Below are 18642 nucleotides of genomic sequence, written 5' to 3'. Positions count from 1 at the left end.
ATTGGAATAATGAAGGAAGGGCAATAAGGAAGCCTGGTCTTGACCATTGTTTCATTTATTTAAAGAACAGTTCATTCAAATATAAGTTTCCCTAATTCTAAAAAGTGTAGAATTGTAAATAGGACCACTCTTTCTCTTATAATATCAAGTGCTAAAATGAATTACTCATTTTTTTTTTCTGTTAACCACCATGAATTGTTATATATTCTGGGTTACATTTATTGGTATTTTAAAAGCCATTAGGATTTTGGATGTTTCAAAATATTTATTTGGAGGAAATACTTCTTTTTAATTTAAAGCAATATGGTGAAATTGAAGATTGTCAGATTGATGACTCTTCACTTCATGCAGTAATTACATTCAAGACAAGAGCAGAAGCTGAAGCAGTAAGTATTAGAAATAATCTAATTTATTGAAAATTCAGATTTAAATGTTTTATCAATATTGCTTTTAAGTCTTAAGGAAATTTTTTTTAAATTACTAAACAACTAACTACACTTTGACAGTAGACAGATCGTATGAAGTAATTCATGACCACAAAGATGTCCTAAAGCAATTAGGCAATTCTATTTATAACATGATATAATTAGAATAGTCACCAAGTTGAATATTAAGTTATATTGTCTTGAGACACCAGCAGTTCTCCTTCTTTTCTCTTTCACAGGGGATAGAGCCACCCCACTTTCCATTATCCTTTTTCTCAGCTGTCCCAGAACAAATTCTCTTTTGGCAGAATAAGTGATGAGAGATAAGGTGGAAGCTGAGATATAATCCTGATGGCAGGTCTTCTAAACCATTCCTCATCTGCTCCTTCCTAGTCCCAGTCCGCTGAACTCTAGCATATTCCTAGCTCAGCAAATCCCCAGCTAAGCCTCTACAACTTTCTGCCCAAGGCATGATATATTGCTGTAGCTTTTAGGGTTTTTTTGGTATAGTTGTCTTAAACTCTGTATTTTGAATTGTCTTTCATCTGGACTTAAAAGATTAAAAAAAAGGAAAATGAGTATGACTTGTGGGAGGTTCATAGGAATGTTTTTAGCCCTGTGTGTTCTTCAGGCTTGTAGAAAAATAGCTGTACCATCATGTCCTTGGAAAAATGCAGTTAAGAGTTCCAAATAGTTAATGTAGTGTGAATGGAAGAGTGGTATGCTTTTTAGAAGTTTTAAGCTGATTGTGGTCTAAAAATTTTAAAAACTTTCTAAGTTGTTTGATCCTCTTTGTAGTGAATACTTCCTGACAACACAATGATACCTTACTGGGGACCTACCTAATCTGGTAGGAGTTGCTCTTGGGGCATTGTAACCAGTATAAGACTGTGGGTCTGAAAAGTCTCAGTAAAGTGTTCAGCTGGTGCCTTGTAATAACTAGTGTCAAGATTCGTGAGGTAGGAGGTGGATAGTTTTATGGAATAGGAGTTCCTGATCCTAGAGTTTTGTTTTCTTAAATCTAGTTTTGGATAATCTTTCATTTAAAGATCTTTTTTGAGAGTAAAAGGAATTATTGATGAGAGTTTAAAACTTTCTTATAAACTTGTATGTATATCTGCTATATGATATATTAAAAATAGATCTTTAATCAAGTTTTCTCTCAAAGGTATTGTTGACTATAAATTAAGAATAAGCTTCCTTTAATTGATGACTTCAGTGACAATTTTCAGTTGCTTGAGTATGTCTCTTAATGTTCTGTTTTCTAGGCAATAGTGCTAAAACAAAGATAGTTGTCATTGTACCAATGGTTAAAAGTTTGTTAAAACTTCTTGTTTATGTGGCTGAGGGGAAAAAAAAAACCTTTACCTCTTAAGTAATTTTTGGAAGTTTTGCTCTTGGAAGATTTATTGATATATGCCCTCTTTTTTGGGTGTTGCTTTTCCACCTCAGATGTATATATTTATATAGTACATATGTTTTCCAGTTGAATAGCAGTCACTTCAAAAGATTAGGAATTAATGTATGACAAACACTTTAACACTGAATTATGTGGAGGTTGAAGAAGTGACTAAGTCAGATCTGGTAAGAATTACCTTTTCAGAGTAAATACCATTTTAGTTGGAGTTAGTAGGCTAAAAGGAAAAATTACTCATTACTATGATAAACATTTGAAATTAAATTACAGAAGTTGTTAACCCATAAACATTTCCTTAAGCCAAAAAAAGTTCTTTAAATTTTGTAACCTTCTACTATAGAAAGGAATAGGAAAGTAAGTTGAAGCCTATCTTCTCCAAGTAGGATGTAAGCTAAAGCAGTGGTTTTCAAACTTCTGGATTTCAGAGAATATTAAAATTTAGGAATTTAACAATTAATGTGTTTGACATAGAGGTGCCAATTTTTTATTTTGTCAAAAAAGAATGTTTAAAAAATACAAAACAGATGTTTTGTACCATCACCATAAATAAAGAAAATTTTAACACCAAAGATGTAATAGATTATAAACTCAGTAAATGATAGGCCTTCCCAAGAACAGATAATTATCAACCTTTTCTAATGTTTATTTCCAAATATTTCTTTGTTATTTTCTGAACTGATGTCCTAAATGAATGAATGAATATCTGTTTATTTTCTGTAATCAATAGATGCACAGTTTTTCAAAGTGAAAGTACCAGATAAGGTACTTGAGACATTCATATATAACTGAAAAGTGAGAAATTTTCCCTGTATGGATGTACCAAATTTAATCAGCCATGTTGATGAACTTTAAATTGTTTTTATTCTTTTACAGTGTAGCAGTAAATATTATTGGTACATATTTCTCTGTATATATGTGAATATAACTAAAAGATCTATTCTTGATACATTATTGCTGGATGAACAGATATGTGCATTTAAATTTTTGATGTATAGTCTTAAAATTGCCCCCTTCATTCTTCTCATATAGATTGTACCACATCTCCACATCTCCTTGCCCACCAAAGATGTATGAGAGTGCCTTTTCCCCACACACTTGTGTACTCTGCACAGTGGTTATTTATATAAAGTACATGAGCACATAAGCCACAGTAAGATAGCAGTTTTATTTTGGTAAAAATAGCAACTCATTTCAGTTATAATACACTTTTCTCTTACAGTTGAAATTGAATATTTTCATATTTGTTTAAATGCTCTTTGTTTCTGTCAGCTGTTAATGTCTTTTGCCTATTATCTTGCTGAATTCTAATCTATTGATTTTTTTTCTTTCTGAATGAATTATGGGGGATTTTTATAATACTAGAAAATTGGCTCATTAGTTTTAAACATTTTTATGAAAATTCATATGAATTTTATTTGGTATAAGGAGTGAATAGAGAGCTTACTTGCATTTAGTAAAAGTTAGTTTTCCAAACTTAGGTGAAATACCTTTAGTATGTAAAAATTTTCCATGTTTATTGGGGCATCTTCAGGACTCCTCTTCCATTGATCAGTTTTCTTTTCATGTACCTTTTCCTCACTGCTTTAATTAAGGTAAACTTCATAATAATATATTTAATATATTATTTGTCAGGGCTGTTGTTTGGATTTCTTATGCCCAGCTATTATTATTAATTTTCTGCATTTTCCTGATATATTTTATGTTTATTTTTTATATAGGCTTTAGAATAAACTTACCAGGTTCTAAAGAGATAGAATTCTTATGGATAAATCAACATCTTTATGATACAAATATTCCTCTAGAACATCATTGTATTCCAATCCTTTTTTATCCTCTAAGACCATTTAAAGGTTTTCTTTATATAGATTATGAGAGTGTGTGTGTGTGTATATATATATGTATATATATATAAAATATACATATGTTGCATTATGTAATATAATGTAAAATATATATAACATGTATAATTTCTTTATATAGATACATATATTATTTCCCCCCCCCCAGCCATTTAACTTCTAGTTATTTAAATGAGGTCTTTCTTTCCATTATATTTTCTCTTGATTGTTTATATTGTTTGTAGAAAAACTATGTCAGTTTTTATTAAATATGTAGCTGCCATCTTACCAAGATGATAGTCCTGGGTTCTTCAGGTAATCATATCACTAAAAAATTGGTAGTTTTATTTCCATCTTTAATGTTTATAACTTCTTACTTTCTGTTGTTAATACCTTTAGAAAAATGTTAAATAATTAGTAGTAATTGTGTCTTTACTCATGAAATGTCATTCGTTGTCTTGTTCATGAAATGAATGAAAATGATAAATGAATGAAAACATTTCTTATATTTTTAGTATATATGATGCTGGCTTTTTAGATTAAGGTAGAATACAAATGATTCCTGTTTTTTGAAAGCTGTAGAGATTTTTGTTTTTTTGATCTGAAATGGATTTTATCATAACTTTTGTGTATTTATAGAAATATGAGAGGTTTTGTTCCCTTTAATCTATTTATAGTGTTTCCTAAAATTGAATTTAAACCTTTTGCTTCTGGTACAGATTCCCATTATATTGTATTTCTCTTTGATAAATCCCTGAAATCTAAAGTCTATTCCTTTTTTTCCTGTTCTTTTTATTTTTTATTTATGTTATATTAGCTTCAGGTATACAGCATAATGATTTGACACTTCTCTATGTTACTCAGTGCTCACCGTGATAAGTGTAGTCACCATACAACATTACTACAATATTATTGATTATATTTCCTATGTTATACTTATCATCCCTGTGACTTATTTTTTTTAACTGGAAGTTTGTACTCCTAAGATTTTATTTATTTATTCATGAGAGACACAGAGACAGAGAGAGAGGCAGAGACACAGGTAAAGGGAGCTTTTGCAGGTGGGTGTTCTGGGAAGTAAATTTCGAAGAAATGGTTTTAAATCTTTTAATCTTTTAAAATATTTTTCTTTTCAATAGAAAGGATTTGTTTATTTTTTTTTTCTTTTATGGCTTTGGTATTTGGTGGTTTTTCATTTAGATTATCAACTATTTTCACTGAGGTGAGCAAATTTAATTTTACCTTCCTCTGAAGTTATTTCCTCCACTTTCCTTTCTTATTTAGTATACTTTTATATTTACCTCACTTCTACCTTTATGACCACTACCACCTCACTGAAATAGGCATCTTGTAGAATACATTTAAATATGATGTTTTTTACTAATATTTTATTAGTTACAAAGTTCATTTTTAAATGTACATTTAATAAAATGATTGCAGAATTCTTGAAGCAACTGCTACAGTATTGAAAAGCACTGATCTAGTTGATACTATCTTATTAAGCAATAGTAAGACAGTATGGTACTAGACTTGGCCAAAAATTCCAGAGGTTATAAGGACAAAATAATAACTAAGAATATTCTGAAAAGGATGAAGAGTGATATCAAATTCATTATGAAATAAAGAAGTAATACAGTAATGGTATGGATAAACAGCTAATAGAACTAGAGTCCAGAAAAAGACTTAAGTATCTAAAAGAATTATAGAGGATTATAGGAAGATGTTTTATTTAAATCAGGGAATTTAAATTTACTGAGTAATCTGTAAATAATATTAGGACAACTGACTTTCAGGAAAAAATAATACATTGTGTGTTTATTTTTGGTATCAAAGATATATATGGAATTCCTGAAAATAATCTTAGTGTAAAGAAGGCTTTTTAAAGGTTTGGCACAACCTGGAAACCATAAAGATAAACACTGATAAATTATAGTACATGAAAATTTAAACTTACTTATGACAAAAATTTAGTTATGACAAAAAGAACAGAAACACCTTTCCCTTCAGTAAAATCATGCATTATAAACAAAACCATGATCCAGTTGAAAAAAGAATATTTTGCCAAACAGGACAAAGTTCATTTAAGAAATTAATTTAAATGTGTGTGTGTGTGTGTGTATATATACATAGAGCCATTCAAGAAAAGTGAAAAGTCTGTTGGTATGGCTATGGAAAGGATCTGTAAAATAATTGGATTAATAATAGAAAAAAAAAGTGTAAGATCAGTAAAGTATGTTCCCATGTACATATCCTACATATGTATATACACGAACCCTTTTAGTATGTGCATAGAACTTAATTTAGTGTGTTGCAGGATTTTTTTCCCCAAACTCTTCCAAAGATAATGGTTCTCTCTTCAGAATGGGACATCATGGATTATGATTTTTTTTTTACATTATATAACCTGAACTTTATGAATTTTTTAAAAAAATAAAATGATTGGGTTGTAGAATTTTTTTAAACTTTAAAGATTTTTATGTTGTAAATTACCTGAAATAAATTTGCAAGAACTTAAAAAGCAAGAACTAAGTTATCTCAAAAATGTATATAGCCAGAAGTTTATATAGTTTATGTAGTCAGAAGTTTCTAATGGAGAAGGTTGATAAAATGTTAAGTATACCTAGCTTTGAAAATCATCCTGTAAGATGTTAAAATTAAAACTTTAAAAAAGTTAAAACTTGAGAGGGTTGTAGACTCACCTTATAAATTTGAAAGTGTGTGTGCTAAATATAGAGATTTACAGTATTAGGTCATCAGAAATGTCAAGAACTTCTAGAAAATATCAGTAAAAGCTTTGACCTTTTTTTAACTGGATGAAAAGATGAGCTTTATGAGTAGACATTTTGCATGACACTCTTAGAATTCCTACAGTAATATATTTTTATGTAATAGTTTTAGTTTGAAAAAATTACAAGTTGTTTCTAATCTTAAATACCATATATAACTACTTAAAAATTTTTTAATTATATAACCCTGTGATGAGGCCATGGACTAAAAACTCCTGAGCTGCGTTTTAATGGGCATGAAATCTTTAAATTTATCATAGATTTATATGTGCAGATTTAAAATTTATATCTGGAGATTTTAGTATCACACAACTCATGGTCAGGTGTCACTGAACATGTAATTGTTTCTAGATTTCACATTATGCTATACTTTGAGGTTGTGCTATAAATCTTTTGTGACTATGAGTTATTTAGATATATTGCTAACATTGATTTATTTCAGTTCATGGTACTTTAATTTGAATGCACGATTTCTTAACCAGTCACTTAATGTAGCAAATACTAAGTTTGACTTCAATCTTAATGCAGTTCTGAAAGCTTTGTAAGAAGTACTTTAGTTTCAGTAGAAACGTTGAGTTTTTTTCTTCATGGAAGTAACATATTTGTAAGAGTGATATGACAAACATCATATATTTAAAAATAATGTTATACTCTACACATGCAAAATTATTTTTTATTTGTTAAAGTTTTCCAGTTTGTAGTTACTTTGCATGTCACTTGTAAATTAACAATTTAAATGCAATGAAATACAGTTAGCCTGTTGATCCTAATTTAGACTTCAATTCAGAATCTGCAGCCAGGATCTTGAAATGCCTTGAGATTGTTGCCTTGAATAGCCGTTTTATTGTGTTTTAAACATGTAAAGATAGTTCTAGTCAGATACTGGCCAGTAGTAAAAGATCTCTGCTCAAGCATGAGAAAGTGTACTTGTTTTCTTTTTAAAGGTATTTCCAACCACAAAGCTGGGTTTAGAAGTAAATAACCATAAAAAGTAAATAATAAATTATAATAAATAGTAAGTGAAGAAATAAATAACTACAAAGTAAATGGATAGGTATCTTTGCTTTTGTTTTAATTTAAATATTAGGTGCTATAACGTTTCACTGTTTTCTTCAGAAATTATTATTAATGTTCAACATTCTAATGTTCTTAATTGTTTTAGGCTGCAGTTCATGGAGCTCGTTTCAAAGGGCAGGATCTAAAACTGGCATGGAATAAACCAATAACTAATATTTCAGCTGTTGAAACAGAAGAAGTTGAACCTGATGAAGAGGAAGTATGTTTTTTTTTTTTTTAATTTGTTTTGGCCCTAAGTGCTCATGTTCTTATATGAGATGTGATTTTATGGCTGTGATTTTAACATAAAACTTTTATTCCTGAGCCATATTCCAGGAAGGGAATGTCAGATAAATGCAGACAACTTTAAATTTTCTGGATTAATGAGAACATGGATTGCTAATCCAAAAAGGAAAGAAAGAAAATCATATATATATACACAAATATATATACACGCTCAGTTTTCATTTACTCTTAGAAATCAATAATTATTGTTTAGATTTTTATCCACAGGAAATCTTGTAATATTTTAAGTTTTAGAGTATATATCCTACTCAATTGCTTTATTAACATTTCAGGTTTCCTTTATTTTAATTCATATTGTTTTAGTTCATTAGAGTGAATGCCTGCTATATGGTAGATACTGTGATAGGCACAAAAATGAATAAGACACGGTCCCTATCATCAAGGAGCTTATAATCTGGAAAGGGGGGTGGTGACAGACACATAAGAAACTAATTATAATGAAAGGCTCAATAAAGATTTGAACAATATGCTGTGGGAACCTAGGGGAAGGAGTGATTATTTCTGTTCAGAAGAATCTTGAAGAAGGTGGTGACAAGCATAGCTGAAGCCTAAGTGATCAAAAAGCTTTCCATAACCAAGAGCTGGACTGAGAATAGAGTTGAGAGAGGCATTTTAGATGTGGAAGAGGAATTAGATATGGAACAGTCCATTTTACTTGGGTACAGCAGTTAGTATGATGGCCAATAGGTGTGAACATAAAAAACAGTGAAGTGGGAGAGCCCTTTGAAATCATAAACCTAAAAATAAGCAACTCTATTTTGTTTGATCATGAAATAAGCTATAGGAAAAAATTGAGGAAGTTAATAAATAAAGGTAAGGTGGGGAAACAATGATTCCATGTTTTACCTTTGTTAGATTTTCGTAATGGCACTTCATTTGTTTGAAGAGCATTCGAGGCTGTTATACATATCCATAGTCAAATGCAAGAATAAAATGTGTATTTTGAAACTCATATACATGATTTGTCATTTTATATTTTAGATTATACCTTTGTCCTTCCATGAGTTTGAATTGAATGGGGAGAAAAGCAGGAGAGCTCCTGGTATTAGGTATTTTGAAAAGTTTGAAAAGTAGTCTGAGAAGCTTTTATGAAGGGAAATGGGGAAAAGCAAGGAATGCTATGAAAGAAATGTTTGTTACATATAGCAGAAAAAATATATAAATCTTGGTAGACGTTTCTACAAGTATTGATTGATTTAGTGTCCAGGGTTAGGGTAAGTCAGAGAAGACTTATTGATGTTTTCCTTTTTAAAAAAAAAAAACTAAAGGTATTGAGCAATGTTTTGCAGGTGTAGAAGATGGCATAATTTGATCAAGTGAGGCAGGAGAAATGGCATGTACAAAGGCTTTCTTTGATATTTTTTTTAGTGCCTATTTGATATAAGCAATAGAATAGATACTATAGAGAAACCATTGAGTGGATAAAGGTTGCTTTTCTTTGTTCTTGAATATTGTAGCTGTAGAAAATACCTTTTGTTTTCAACTCTGTTGAGAGAAATCAGTATTTAAAAGTGTCACCTTTTTTCTTTTCTTTTTTTTTTTTGGGTAAATTCCTAAATGCATTTTAACCTAAAGTTTCAGGAAGAGTCTTTGGTGGATGACTCATTACTTCAAGATGATGATGAAGAAGAAGAGGACAATGAATCTCGTTCTTGGAGAAGATGATTTGACTGATCATTGATCTGCATATGCTAGAACTCTACCTGTGTTTCATTAGTATTATCTAATGTACTTTTACATATTTGTAAAAACAATTTTTTGGTAAAATGTGATGAAGATGGATTTCACAAATAGACAAAAGAGAAGAAAACTACCTTCTGATCCTGTATTTTGAAAGATTGATGTTTGCATTTTATTTCAGTAAACAATTGCTAAAGACATCACACTAGAAACATATGCAATGTTTTTATTACATACTTCTACTGAACATTACGGAATTCTTTGGGTTCTTTGTAATTTAATGAATAGGTCTAAAAACTTATGACCAATACTTGTTATAACTTAGAGGATTTTGTTTTACTCCAAATAAGGAATGAATTTGCATTTAAAATCTTAATGAATGTTTTCAAAAATGAATAGATAACATAGTACTCTAACTAAAGTCTCCAAGTTATGTATTCATAATATTACATAGTAGTATGCTTAGGCTTTACTATGTATTAGCCTTTTGTTGGACTTGTGTATGTATTTTACTATATGGGTTTTAATGATAATGGTGTATGACTGCTTTGCATATGAGTCCTTATGCATTCAGATGTTAAAAATAAAGTGGAATGGTCTCTTGAACAGAAAAGAAAAAAAAAAAGCAATGACAAAAAAAAAAAAAAAAAAAAAAAACAACCCACAAAGGCCAAGACAATGTTCCTTGATTTTAAAAAAGAAAAAAAGAAAAAAAAAAAAAGAAAAAAATTAAAATAAATAGACCATTCCAGATGGTGATCTACCCTTCCCCCCAATTATCACAAAAGGAGCTATAATCACTAACTTATTAATAATGGTTACTGGTACCTTTACAATAATGTACAATCCAATGTGAAAAATTTATACCACTTCAGTTTGGTTTGATCCTATAAATTTTCAACAGATGTCTTAAAATTTAAAAGCAGGCTATTAGTTTGGAACCAGACTTCAAGTAGAGCTAACATTTGGTGAATAAGAAAACATCACATTACATTTTGGATGTATGAAAGAAAACATGACCATTTGAAGATGTATGAATAAAGAAATGTACTATAGATACTACTTTAGGAAAACACTGTTTGGTAAGTGTTCCAGTCTGATATTTTAAGTGTGCATTTCCTATACTTGTATAAAAATCTTTGACATTTGCAACAGTATTGTGATTTTAAGTGAATTTCTCTGGCAAATGAACATGATCATTGAAAGTTGATACAGCAATTTCAGGAAATAAATGCATTCTTTGTAGAATGAGGGGGTGGGAGATTACATATTTATCTTTTAAAATTCATCATTTCAGTTGCAAGTGTTTCTGCCCTTCCTAAGATCATAGTGATTTTATTAAATGTCACATTGAAAAAATAACTTTCTTCCCATACTGGGGTCCTCACAGTCACAAACTGTAATTCCAACACCATAATCCTCTGTCAGTGGTGTAACTAATGGCTGCTGTTCCTCTTTTTTTTTTTCCCCCTCCCACATTTAGGGTTAAAATTGTATATATGTTCTTGATGGTAATACTATTTCATAGGAATGTTTTGGCTTGCAATTGGTACATGTGTTAATATTTAAAATTTCAAAATTGATTTCTTTTGTCAAAATAGTTATTCAAAAACTTCTTTACTTAGATCTATGATATATTTTTATGTAGTCTTTTGTATGTTGACTATGTGCTATTCTGATTCATTAGGTAAGTTTGTTTTCTTTTCTTTTTAGTAGTCGTGAAAGGTGCCAAATTGGCAGAGGCTCACGTTTCTTCTCTTTACACCAAACAGGTATTATAAAGAAAGAAAATCTTTCAAAGGCCAGTTAACTCTCCATGCTGATTTTTGGCTTTTAATTTGATTAGTAAATTTTAGCCTGGTTTTTAAAAAATTATTGTAAAATTCCCTTATAATGTAACTGAAATTACCTCCATAAGTAGCTTATCAGTTTCCCTCGTCTCAAATTCTCTAATATCCTAAAATTAAAATGTTTTAAGCCAGGTTACTTTGAATGAATCAGAAAACAAGTGTGTTTCAATTTTGTCCCAAAGAATGAGGATTAAATATTACAGACATTCATTAGGTTCACAATTACATTTTTGTTGTCATTAAGATTATTTTAACTATAAATATTACTTAGTATTTAATTGCTATTGGATTTTTGAAATTAATGAATATGCTTATAAATACTAGTACTCTGCATGTACTTTCATGTGTTCTGAGTTAAAACTTAAGGTATCCCTTTGAAGTAGTGCTAATTACCATTTTACAGATAAGGAAACTTAGGCTAATAGAGATGGAGTGACTTGCCCAAAGTCACAGTTAGTGAGTAAAAGGACTAGATTTGAATGCAGGCATTCTGATTTCAGTGCCAATTTTTTTTTTTTTTTTACTCTACATTGCTACTCCTTCCTAATTATTGATTGAGCATGAGATTGTGTTTGCAGTAAATGTGGTAGTTCTTGCACAAAATTAGTAGACTTCTTGGTCATTAGCCAGTTCATATCTTTACCCTCCCTTCTAATACAGCACTTTGTTCATATCTCTGTTACAGTACTTATGTTGTAATATAATTTATCTGGTTTATATGTCTGTCTTCCCCACTAAATTACAAGCTCCTCTAGGAAGGGGACCATGTCTTATTCATCTTTTTATCTCTAGTGATTATCACAAAGCCTGGCTCATAGTGGGCACTCAGATGTTTGTTGGATGAATTAATGGGTGAATGCATATTTAAATCTCCAATAATGGAGTGACAATTACCTCCCTTGTTAATTCTTATCAATTTTTCAAAATCTCTCCTGAAGGTCTTCTCAGTTATTGAGACCATTTTGCTAAACAGTTGAACAGTTAAGTATTGCAACAGTGGGGTTACAAATACTGATGGAGGCATATGCATGTAGCCTTAGTGGAATTTCCACAGCAATTAAGACATTAATAATTTGGAGTATTAAATGTTGTAGTCAGTTTCAGGAGTAAACTAGCCTTTGGTTTCTTGTCAGTGTGCAAGAATAGAAATGCCAAGAGCCACCAATCTAGTCCATCCCACTAATTTTTTTTATATCCAAAGATGACCTAACTTAGAGCTTGCCAGATAAGAGTTAAGAGATTTAGCTTTTGGTCCCGGCTCTGCAACTAACTTTCTAGCCTTAGACAAGTCTCTTAACTTATCTAGGGGTGTTTCCTTGTCTGTAAAATGAAAGGGGTTGGACTAGATGATTTCAAGTTCCCATTCACACCTGTAGTTTCCTTGGTGGTATATTAGTATTTGATCTAAAACAATATAACTGTACCAGTTCTCCATACCTGTTGATGCCATTGTTGTTTCTGTCATCATGGAAACAACTAAGATTTGGTTATGATAATCTGTATTAATATGTCTTGGTACAGTTTTGTATATAGTGTTTCCAAATGCTTGCATTTGCTGGCACAAAATTCATTTAACCTCTAAAGTATAGCTAAACTCCCTATTCAATAGACTCCCTTTCTACTTATAACTTGTCCTTTTGCTTCTAAACTCAAAGTCTAAAACTCTTTCTTGTTACAATACGCTGCCTAAAACTTGAAACACAGTTTTAATTCTACAGTTGTCCCAACAAGTGTTTTGCTTTAGTACAGGTCTGGCTGAGTTTAAAGTGAAGAAAGGATCCAGAACAATGTAGGTAGCTGCTACTTACAGGAAAAAATTGAGAGAAATTATATATTATTGGCTAAAAGATTGATTAGGATTACCTCAAGGGATGGTTGAGTTGTCATTTTACATTTTTCACTCAATATTTTATGTCTACTTAAGCAGTGTTGTTTAAATGTTATTGGATAATTGTAAGATTTTAAAAATTAATTTTAGGATTTAATTGATGCCCAGCCATTTAATGAAATCATGTTGCAGAAATGGGAGAGTATTCCATAGCTCTTGTTTTATTGTAATACGATCAAGTATATCAACCAGTAGTTTACCATAAAGACAAAACTTCAGTGTTTTAGGTGATTACCTATAGAAAGTATGGCTGAGCTTAACTGTAGGAAATTTCCTGTGACTAGAACTGTTTTATGGGGACTGTATTTCCAGTCTTATTTGGAACACTAATCATTGGCTCTACGGGTTGCATAAGAAAGCGTAACAGTTGCTTGTTTGGTATGTTGAAATATCAATGGTTGTTTTAGAGTGTTATACAAACTTTATCAATCTATATTTTCTTTTTTTTCTTCCCCTTACATAATGTGAACTAGTTGTAGAAAATTAGTTTTAGTCCTTCTAGAATTTGTAGAAATATTTGTAAGCTTTTTTCCTTCCCTTACACAAAACTCTTTTAATCTTTTAAATCAAAAATACCCTGCGTGAAATTTTAGTTAATTAAATTAGTTCACTGATCTTTTCAGGGCTTTTATTCTTCTAAACCCCTATAAAATGAAAATTTAAATCAGTGAATAATGTTTATAAGGCAGAGAGAAAATTTCCTTTTCCTAGATCTCAGGTACTACCTTGTTCTTAACTTTTTGAACTGGCTAGTTGCTCTAAGGTATGTATACAGGCTTTTAGAGAAGAGTAGCTCCCCCCCGCCCCCATCATTATATACCTATAAGATAACAAGAGATTACCTTTCAAATTAGCTACCTAAAAGTTCTAAGAAAGAAAGAAATCTTGGTGAAATAACTGCCATCTCACTATTTTCTAATGAAAACATCATACTTGGTTAGAAAAATTCTGAATTTGGTAAATAACTTTCTTGCAGCTTATCAGTAATATATATTCATTTTGTAGTATAATTGAAAGCATTTTTTATTTTACTTTTTTTTATATCAATATTATTGTTCCTTTTTCCTGCCTCCCTTATTACTTTATTTCATCCATCCATTTATCTTCCCATCATCCAAAGTTAGTCTTCCTTTGTATACCAAGCACTGTCTCATTCTGATGTGTTTCTTTTTATTTTTGGTTGTTTAATCATTGTGCTTAGTACAGAATTTTATGTCCTATAGTACAATTTAAAAATGAAATGGTTATCATATGGAGTTTTTAAGGAAATCAGATACACCTCACAATTACTTTGAAATCATTGGGAAATTTAAGAAAATTGTTCTTTTATTTTTATATACAGTATCTTGGAATATGTTCATGATTTCTTAAAGTTATTTTGCCTACTCACACGTCTATAAAACAGTTGACTATCTCATCAGTTACTACATTTCCTGGGCAGAAATTGTAGATCACAGCCATGTTGTAGCGCTGTGATCTTTGTGGCTTAATGTTTTAAGGAAGCGTGAAACAGAGAGGTTTTGTTAAAATCATTTAACCCAAAGCTGATTCTTTGTGAAACGTGTCTGCAACTTTGATTTTGATTCCTTTCTCAAATAGATTTTTTTTAATGTTTAGAAAAGTTGGAGATCATTTTATGGTGTGATTCAGTTTTTAGATTTATTTACTATTTTCAAAGTTTTTTTTTAATAGTCTTCTCTTTTTCCAGCAGAGAGAGATCATCATTGCCTGAATTTAGCTTTGTGACTACAACAGCAAGACCTGTTCCTGTCTGGAGACGACTGTTATAATATCATCCTATCATTTTATGTTTGCTCTTTATCAATTTGAATAGATGTTTACATGTACTATAATTTGCATTTTGTCTTTTCGCAGTTCTCTAATTGGTACATCTGAGTCCAGAAGTATGTCTGAGTGTGTGCTTTGTCTGACCTTGCTCTTAAATGTCTTCTCCCCTTACTTTATAGCCATTTATTTTTTAAACACTAAGAAAGAAAAAGACCTCTTGGCTTCCTAATATAAGTTCACTTTCAGCCAAGTTGAAAATTGTGTCTAGGAAATCTATAAAAGCCATGATACTGTGTTCATTACCACGAACAATTTAGAATGAAGAAAATGATTAAAAAGCATGGGTTTGGTTTTAGGATACATTCTGGGGTTAGGTTAGTCACTTAAATAATTTTGAACTGATGCTAAAATACTTTTTTTATACACTATAGTAACTTGCCTGTTTCTTCTAAATATACTTAACTGAAGTTGTTGCCAAGGCCACATACCCAAATGATTTTTTTTTTTTTAGTTTCTTAGCTCTTCAAAACCAACAAGGAGAATAATTTTCTTTCTTTTCGAGTAATACAGGATGATCTGTGGATTATAAATATTGAGAAATATCTATTAAATGTCTAATTTACACAGTTTTTCCATATTTTCCTCACTTGCAATCAAGACATCAATGACAATCTTAAAAGCAAGGGGAAATTGTGTTGTGTGTCTAGCATTGTTAAAGACTATAGTTTTCCTGTCTTAAAAAGTGTATGTTCATATTATTTATTTATAAGCAGTATGGCTTAGAATTATTTATAAAGAGTATGATTAAATCTTATCCTAAATATTCACCCCCCCAATACCCTTTTTGTAATGGCACCATATAAAGAAGCTTTCAGAAAATTAATTTCTGAGTATTCCTTCAAAGATTCTCATGCAGCATTTGAGAAGTTTGGAAGTTATACTTGATTAGAAAAGTCCAAATTATACATGATTCTACTCACCCTTGTTTTTTTAGTTTCATTCAGCCATGCTAATATATTCATATTTTCATATATTTTTGTGCAAAGTTGACTATTCTGCAAACACTTCTTTTTCTTGAGTATGCAGTGCATTTGTCTTTATGGAAAATAAAAAAAATGAATACATCGATCATAAGGTAAATTATTTTGATCCACATTAGTTGACAATAGCTTGGTTAATATTAGGCTTGGTTTAAGGGAAAAGTATATATTTTAGAAGGTCTTCTAATATAATTATGACCTAGTAGCCTACAGGGCATTTTTAAAATTAGACTTGTTTTAGTTCACATTTGCAGACTAGCATATAGCCGCAAGGAGTTCAGAGATACTTTCCCAGATTAGTTCAGTAATTTTTCTTTTCAAGAAGATTCTCTTCCCCAACCCCCATTAGTAATTTACTTGCTAGGTTAGAAATTCAAAGAACATAGTCTGAAGAGACCATACTTGTTAATAATTTAATTGGTTCTTGGATATGGACCACATACCAGCACCCTCAGCTTTACTTTGTCATCTTTCTTTTTCTTTCCCTTGCTTTTAAATTAAAAAGATAAAGCAAAACAAAATTGAACATGCCATTGAGAATCAGAAGTCAAGATGATTTGATTCTCATTAAGATCATTGTGCTTTTTGAAAATTTCTGTGAGAGCCAGTAGGTCAGTTACATATTTAAATTCCTATATGTTGATTAATTAAAGATGAGGATTTTCATTTTTTCATTTTCCTGAATAGGATTTTCATGGAGCTGTGTGTAGATAACTGTACAGAATCACTTTTGTGTAATTGAATGAAGTGGTTTACCTCTGCATGATTGCATTATGGAAGCCTTTTATATATCTTTATATTTTTCAATATACTTAGATTTTACACTATTAGCGGCTCTAGTCATGCTATATTTGTTTTTTTTTAAATAGAGTTTATAAATATTTATGCTCAAAATACAGATCAACTGAATATTTTTGGTCTTGTTTACAAGATAAATAATACTTTAAAGTGATGCAGCCCCTCAAGTGTCTTAGGAAAAAGTTATTGGTGCTAAAAAAAAAAAAAAAAACCTTTCAATATCATTTTTGAACCTGTTATCTAGACTTCACTAGGCTTTAATGTATGATCACTTGTGACTTACTGTAATCTAGCAGCATAATTATAAAAGTGGTCTGTGGTGAGTCAGGTAAAGAGCCCAGCCTCTTAGAAACACCCCATAATGTAAAGATAGGATACAGAATTACAGTATACTTATTTGTGCCCAGCTTCCAAAAAAAAAGGGGGGGGGGGTTCTTCAGTTTGTCATTAGCCCTTTTGATAAAACGAACTTTAATCTGGCTAGAATTAAAAAAAAAAAAAGATATGTTCAGCATGGCTCAGTTTACCCAAATTTCAAGTGGAAAACTTTTCTAGTCCCAAAATACGGTGTAATCCTGCTCTGCTTCAAATTCCCATCTGTCTTTTACTGAACAGGAGGCAGGGTAATTCTTCTATATTTATAGAATATTTGATGAGTTGTAAAGGGATGTATTAAGTTGTACAAGGTTTGCGTTGATGTGTAGATTGTTTTCTACATCTAGAAGACTTCATTCCAGCACCTTAGTGAATGTTCTTAAGATACAGTTTTTAAGTATCAGCAAAGCATTCATAGATGTTTACTTTTGATTCTCAGAATCCCGAACCTGTTTTGGGTGTGATATTATTTCAGAACATGTTATCTGGCACAAGATTTCCTTTAATAAGTGGTTTAGTTTTACTCAATTTCTATGGATTGTTGAACCTAAAAAACACCAAAGGAGTCATTTCTTGTCTGGAGACTGGATTTGTTCCAGTTTTTAATACCTGTGCCCATAAGTATCCCATTTCACGAATGTGTGTCGGCATGGGGAAAAAAATTCCCTGCTCTTTGAGTGGAGCGAAAGTAATTGGTTAAGCTGTAGCAGCTTTTTTTTTGTTTGTTTGTTTATTTTTCAAAGTGATAATAAAACTTGAACTGAAAAAAAAAGGTAAAACTTGAACTAGAAAACTACTCTTGTATGCTTAGAATGTTTATAGTATTACATGTTTATGTGGGGTTGTCAACATTTTTATTATTTATAGTTGAATTATGTTGTTTTGTTTGTTAAATACCCATAATGTTTATTATTTTTATATTTTGAAAAATTTTTAAATAAAATAGTCTTACTAAAAACAGTTGTTAACTTTTTAAAATTGTCCTGTATCTTGCATCAATTATATTAATCTGCAATAGAGAGAAAAACTTGGAGCCCTCAGGTGTTGCACAGTTGAGAATTCTGAAAATGTTTATACACACACACACACATATATATATATACATATATATACACACACATATATACACACACACACACAGATGGCTCCAGATTGCCTCTTCCCCCCCCACCCTCCATTCTCACTTTAAATTGTTCTAAGTCACCTTTAGTACCAATGTGTTGTTAACCTAATGACTCCTTTTCTTACACATATACAAATCTTCCATACCCTTTCTCTTCCTAATTCCTGCCTCTACTGCTAGGATTTATCTCTTTATTCTATTTGGGGGCCAGCAAGTTTCTCCTTATCATAAGTAATAAGGATAAAATACTATTGTGATGTTAAAGACTGCCA

The 18642-nt window shown here is 30.7% G+C and overlaps 1 protein-coding gene across 18 annotated transcripts in view; it reads left to right on the top strand.

The window, feature by feature from the left end:
* The window catches only part of RBM26 (RNA binding motif protein 26), an 86160-nt gene extending 67953 nt beyond the window's left edge, over positions 1–18207 (top strand). For 6 of the 18 annotated variants that reach the window (XM_038569847.1, XM_038569846.1, XM_038569838.1 and 3 more), the window contains 5 exons: positions 300–386; positions 7629–7742; positions 9404–10590; positions 11222–11280; positions 14955–18207. In XM_038569847.1, the coding sequence (XP_038425775.1) occupies positions 300–386; positions 7629–7742; positions 9404–9493 (291 nt within the window). In that variant the 3' untranslated portion in view covers positions 9494–10590; positions 11222–11280; positions 14955–18207. Of the gene's footprint in view, positions 1–299; positions 387–7628; positions 7743–8809; positions 9153–9403; positions 10757–11221; positions 11281–14954 lie in introns of those variants that run through there. The other 12 variants (XM_038569845.1, XM_038569844.1, XM_038569852.1 and 9 more) reach the window with 7 other exon arrangements.
* The last annotated feature ends 435 nt before the right edge of the window (positions 18208–18642 follow it).

The sequence above is a fragment of the Canis lupus genome, chromosome 22, assembly GCF_011100685.1.
Source record: "Canis lupus familiaris isolate Mischka breed German Shepherd chromosome 22, alternate assembly UU_Cfam_GSD_1.0, whole genome shotgun sequence".
NCBI lineage: Eukaryota > Metazoa > Chordata > Mammalia > Carnivora > Canidae > Canis > Canis lupus.
This window is presented reverse-complemented; position numbering and strand designations above follow the sequence as displayed.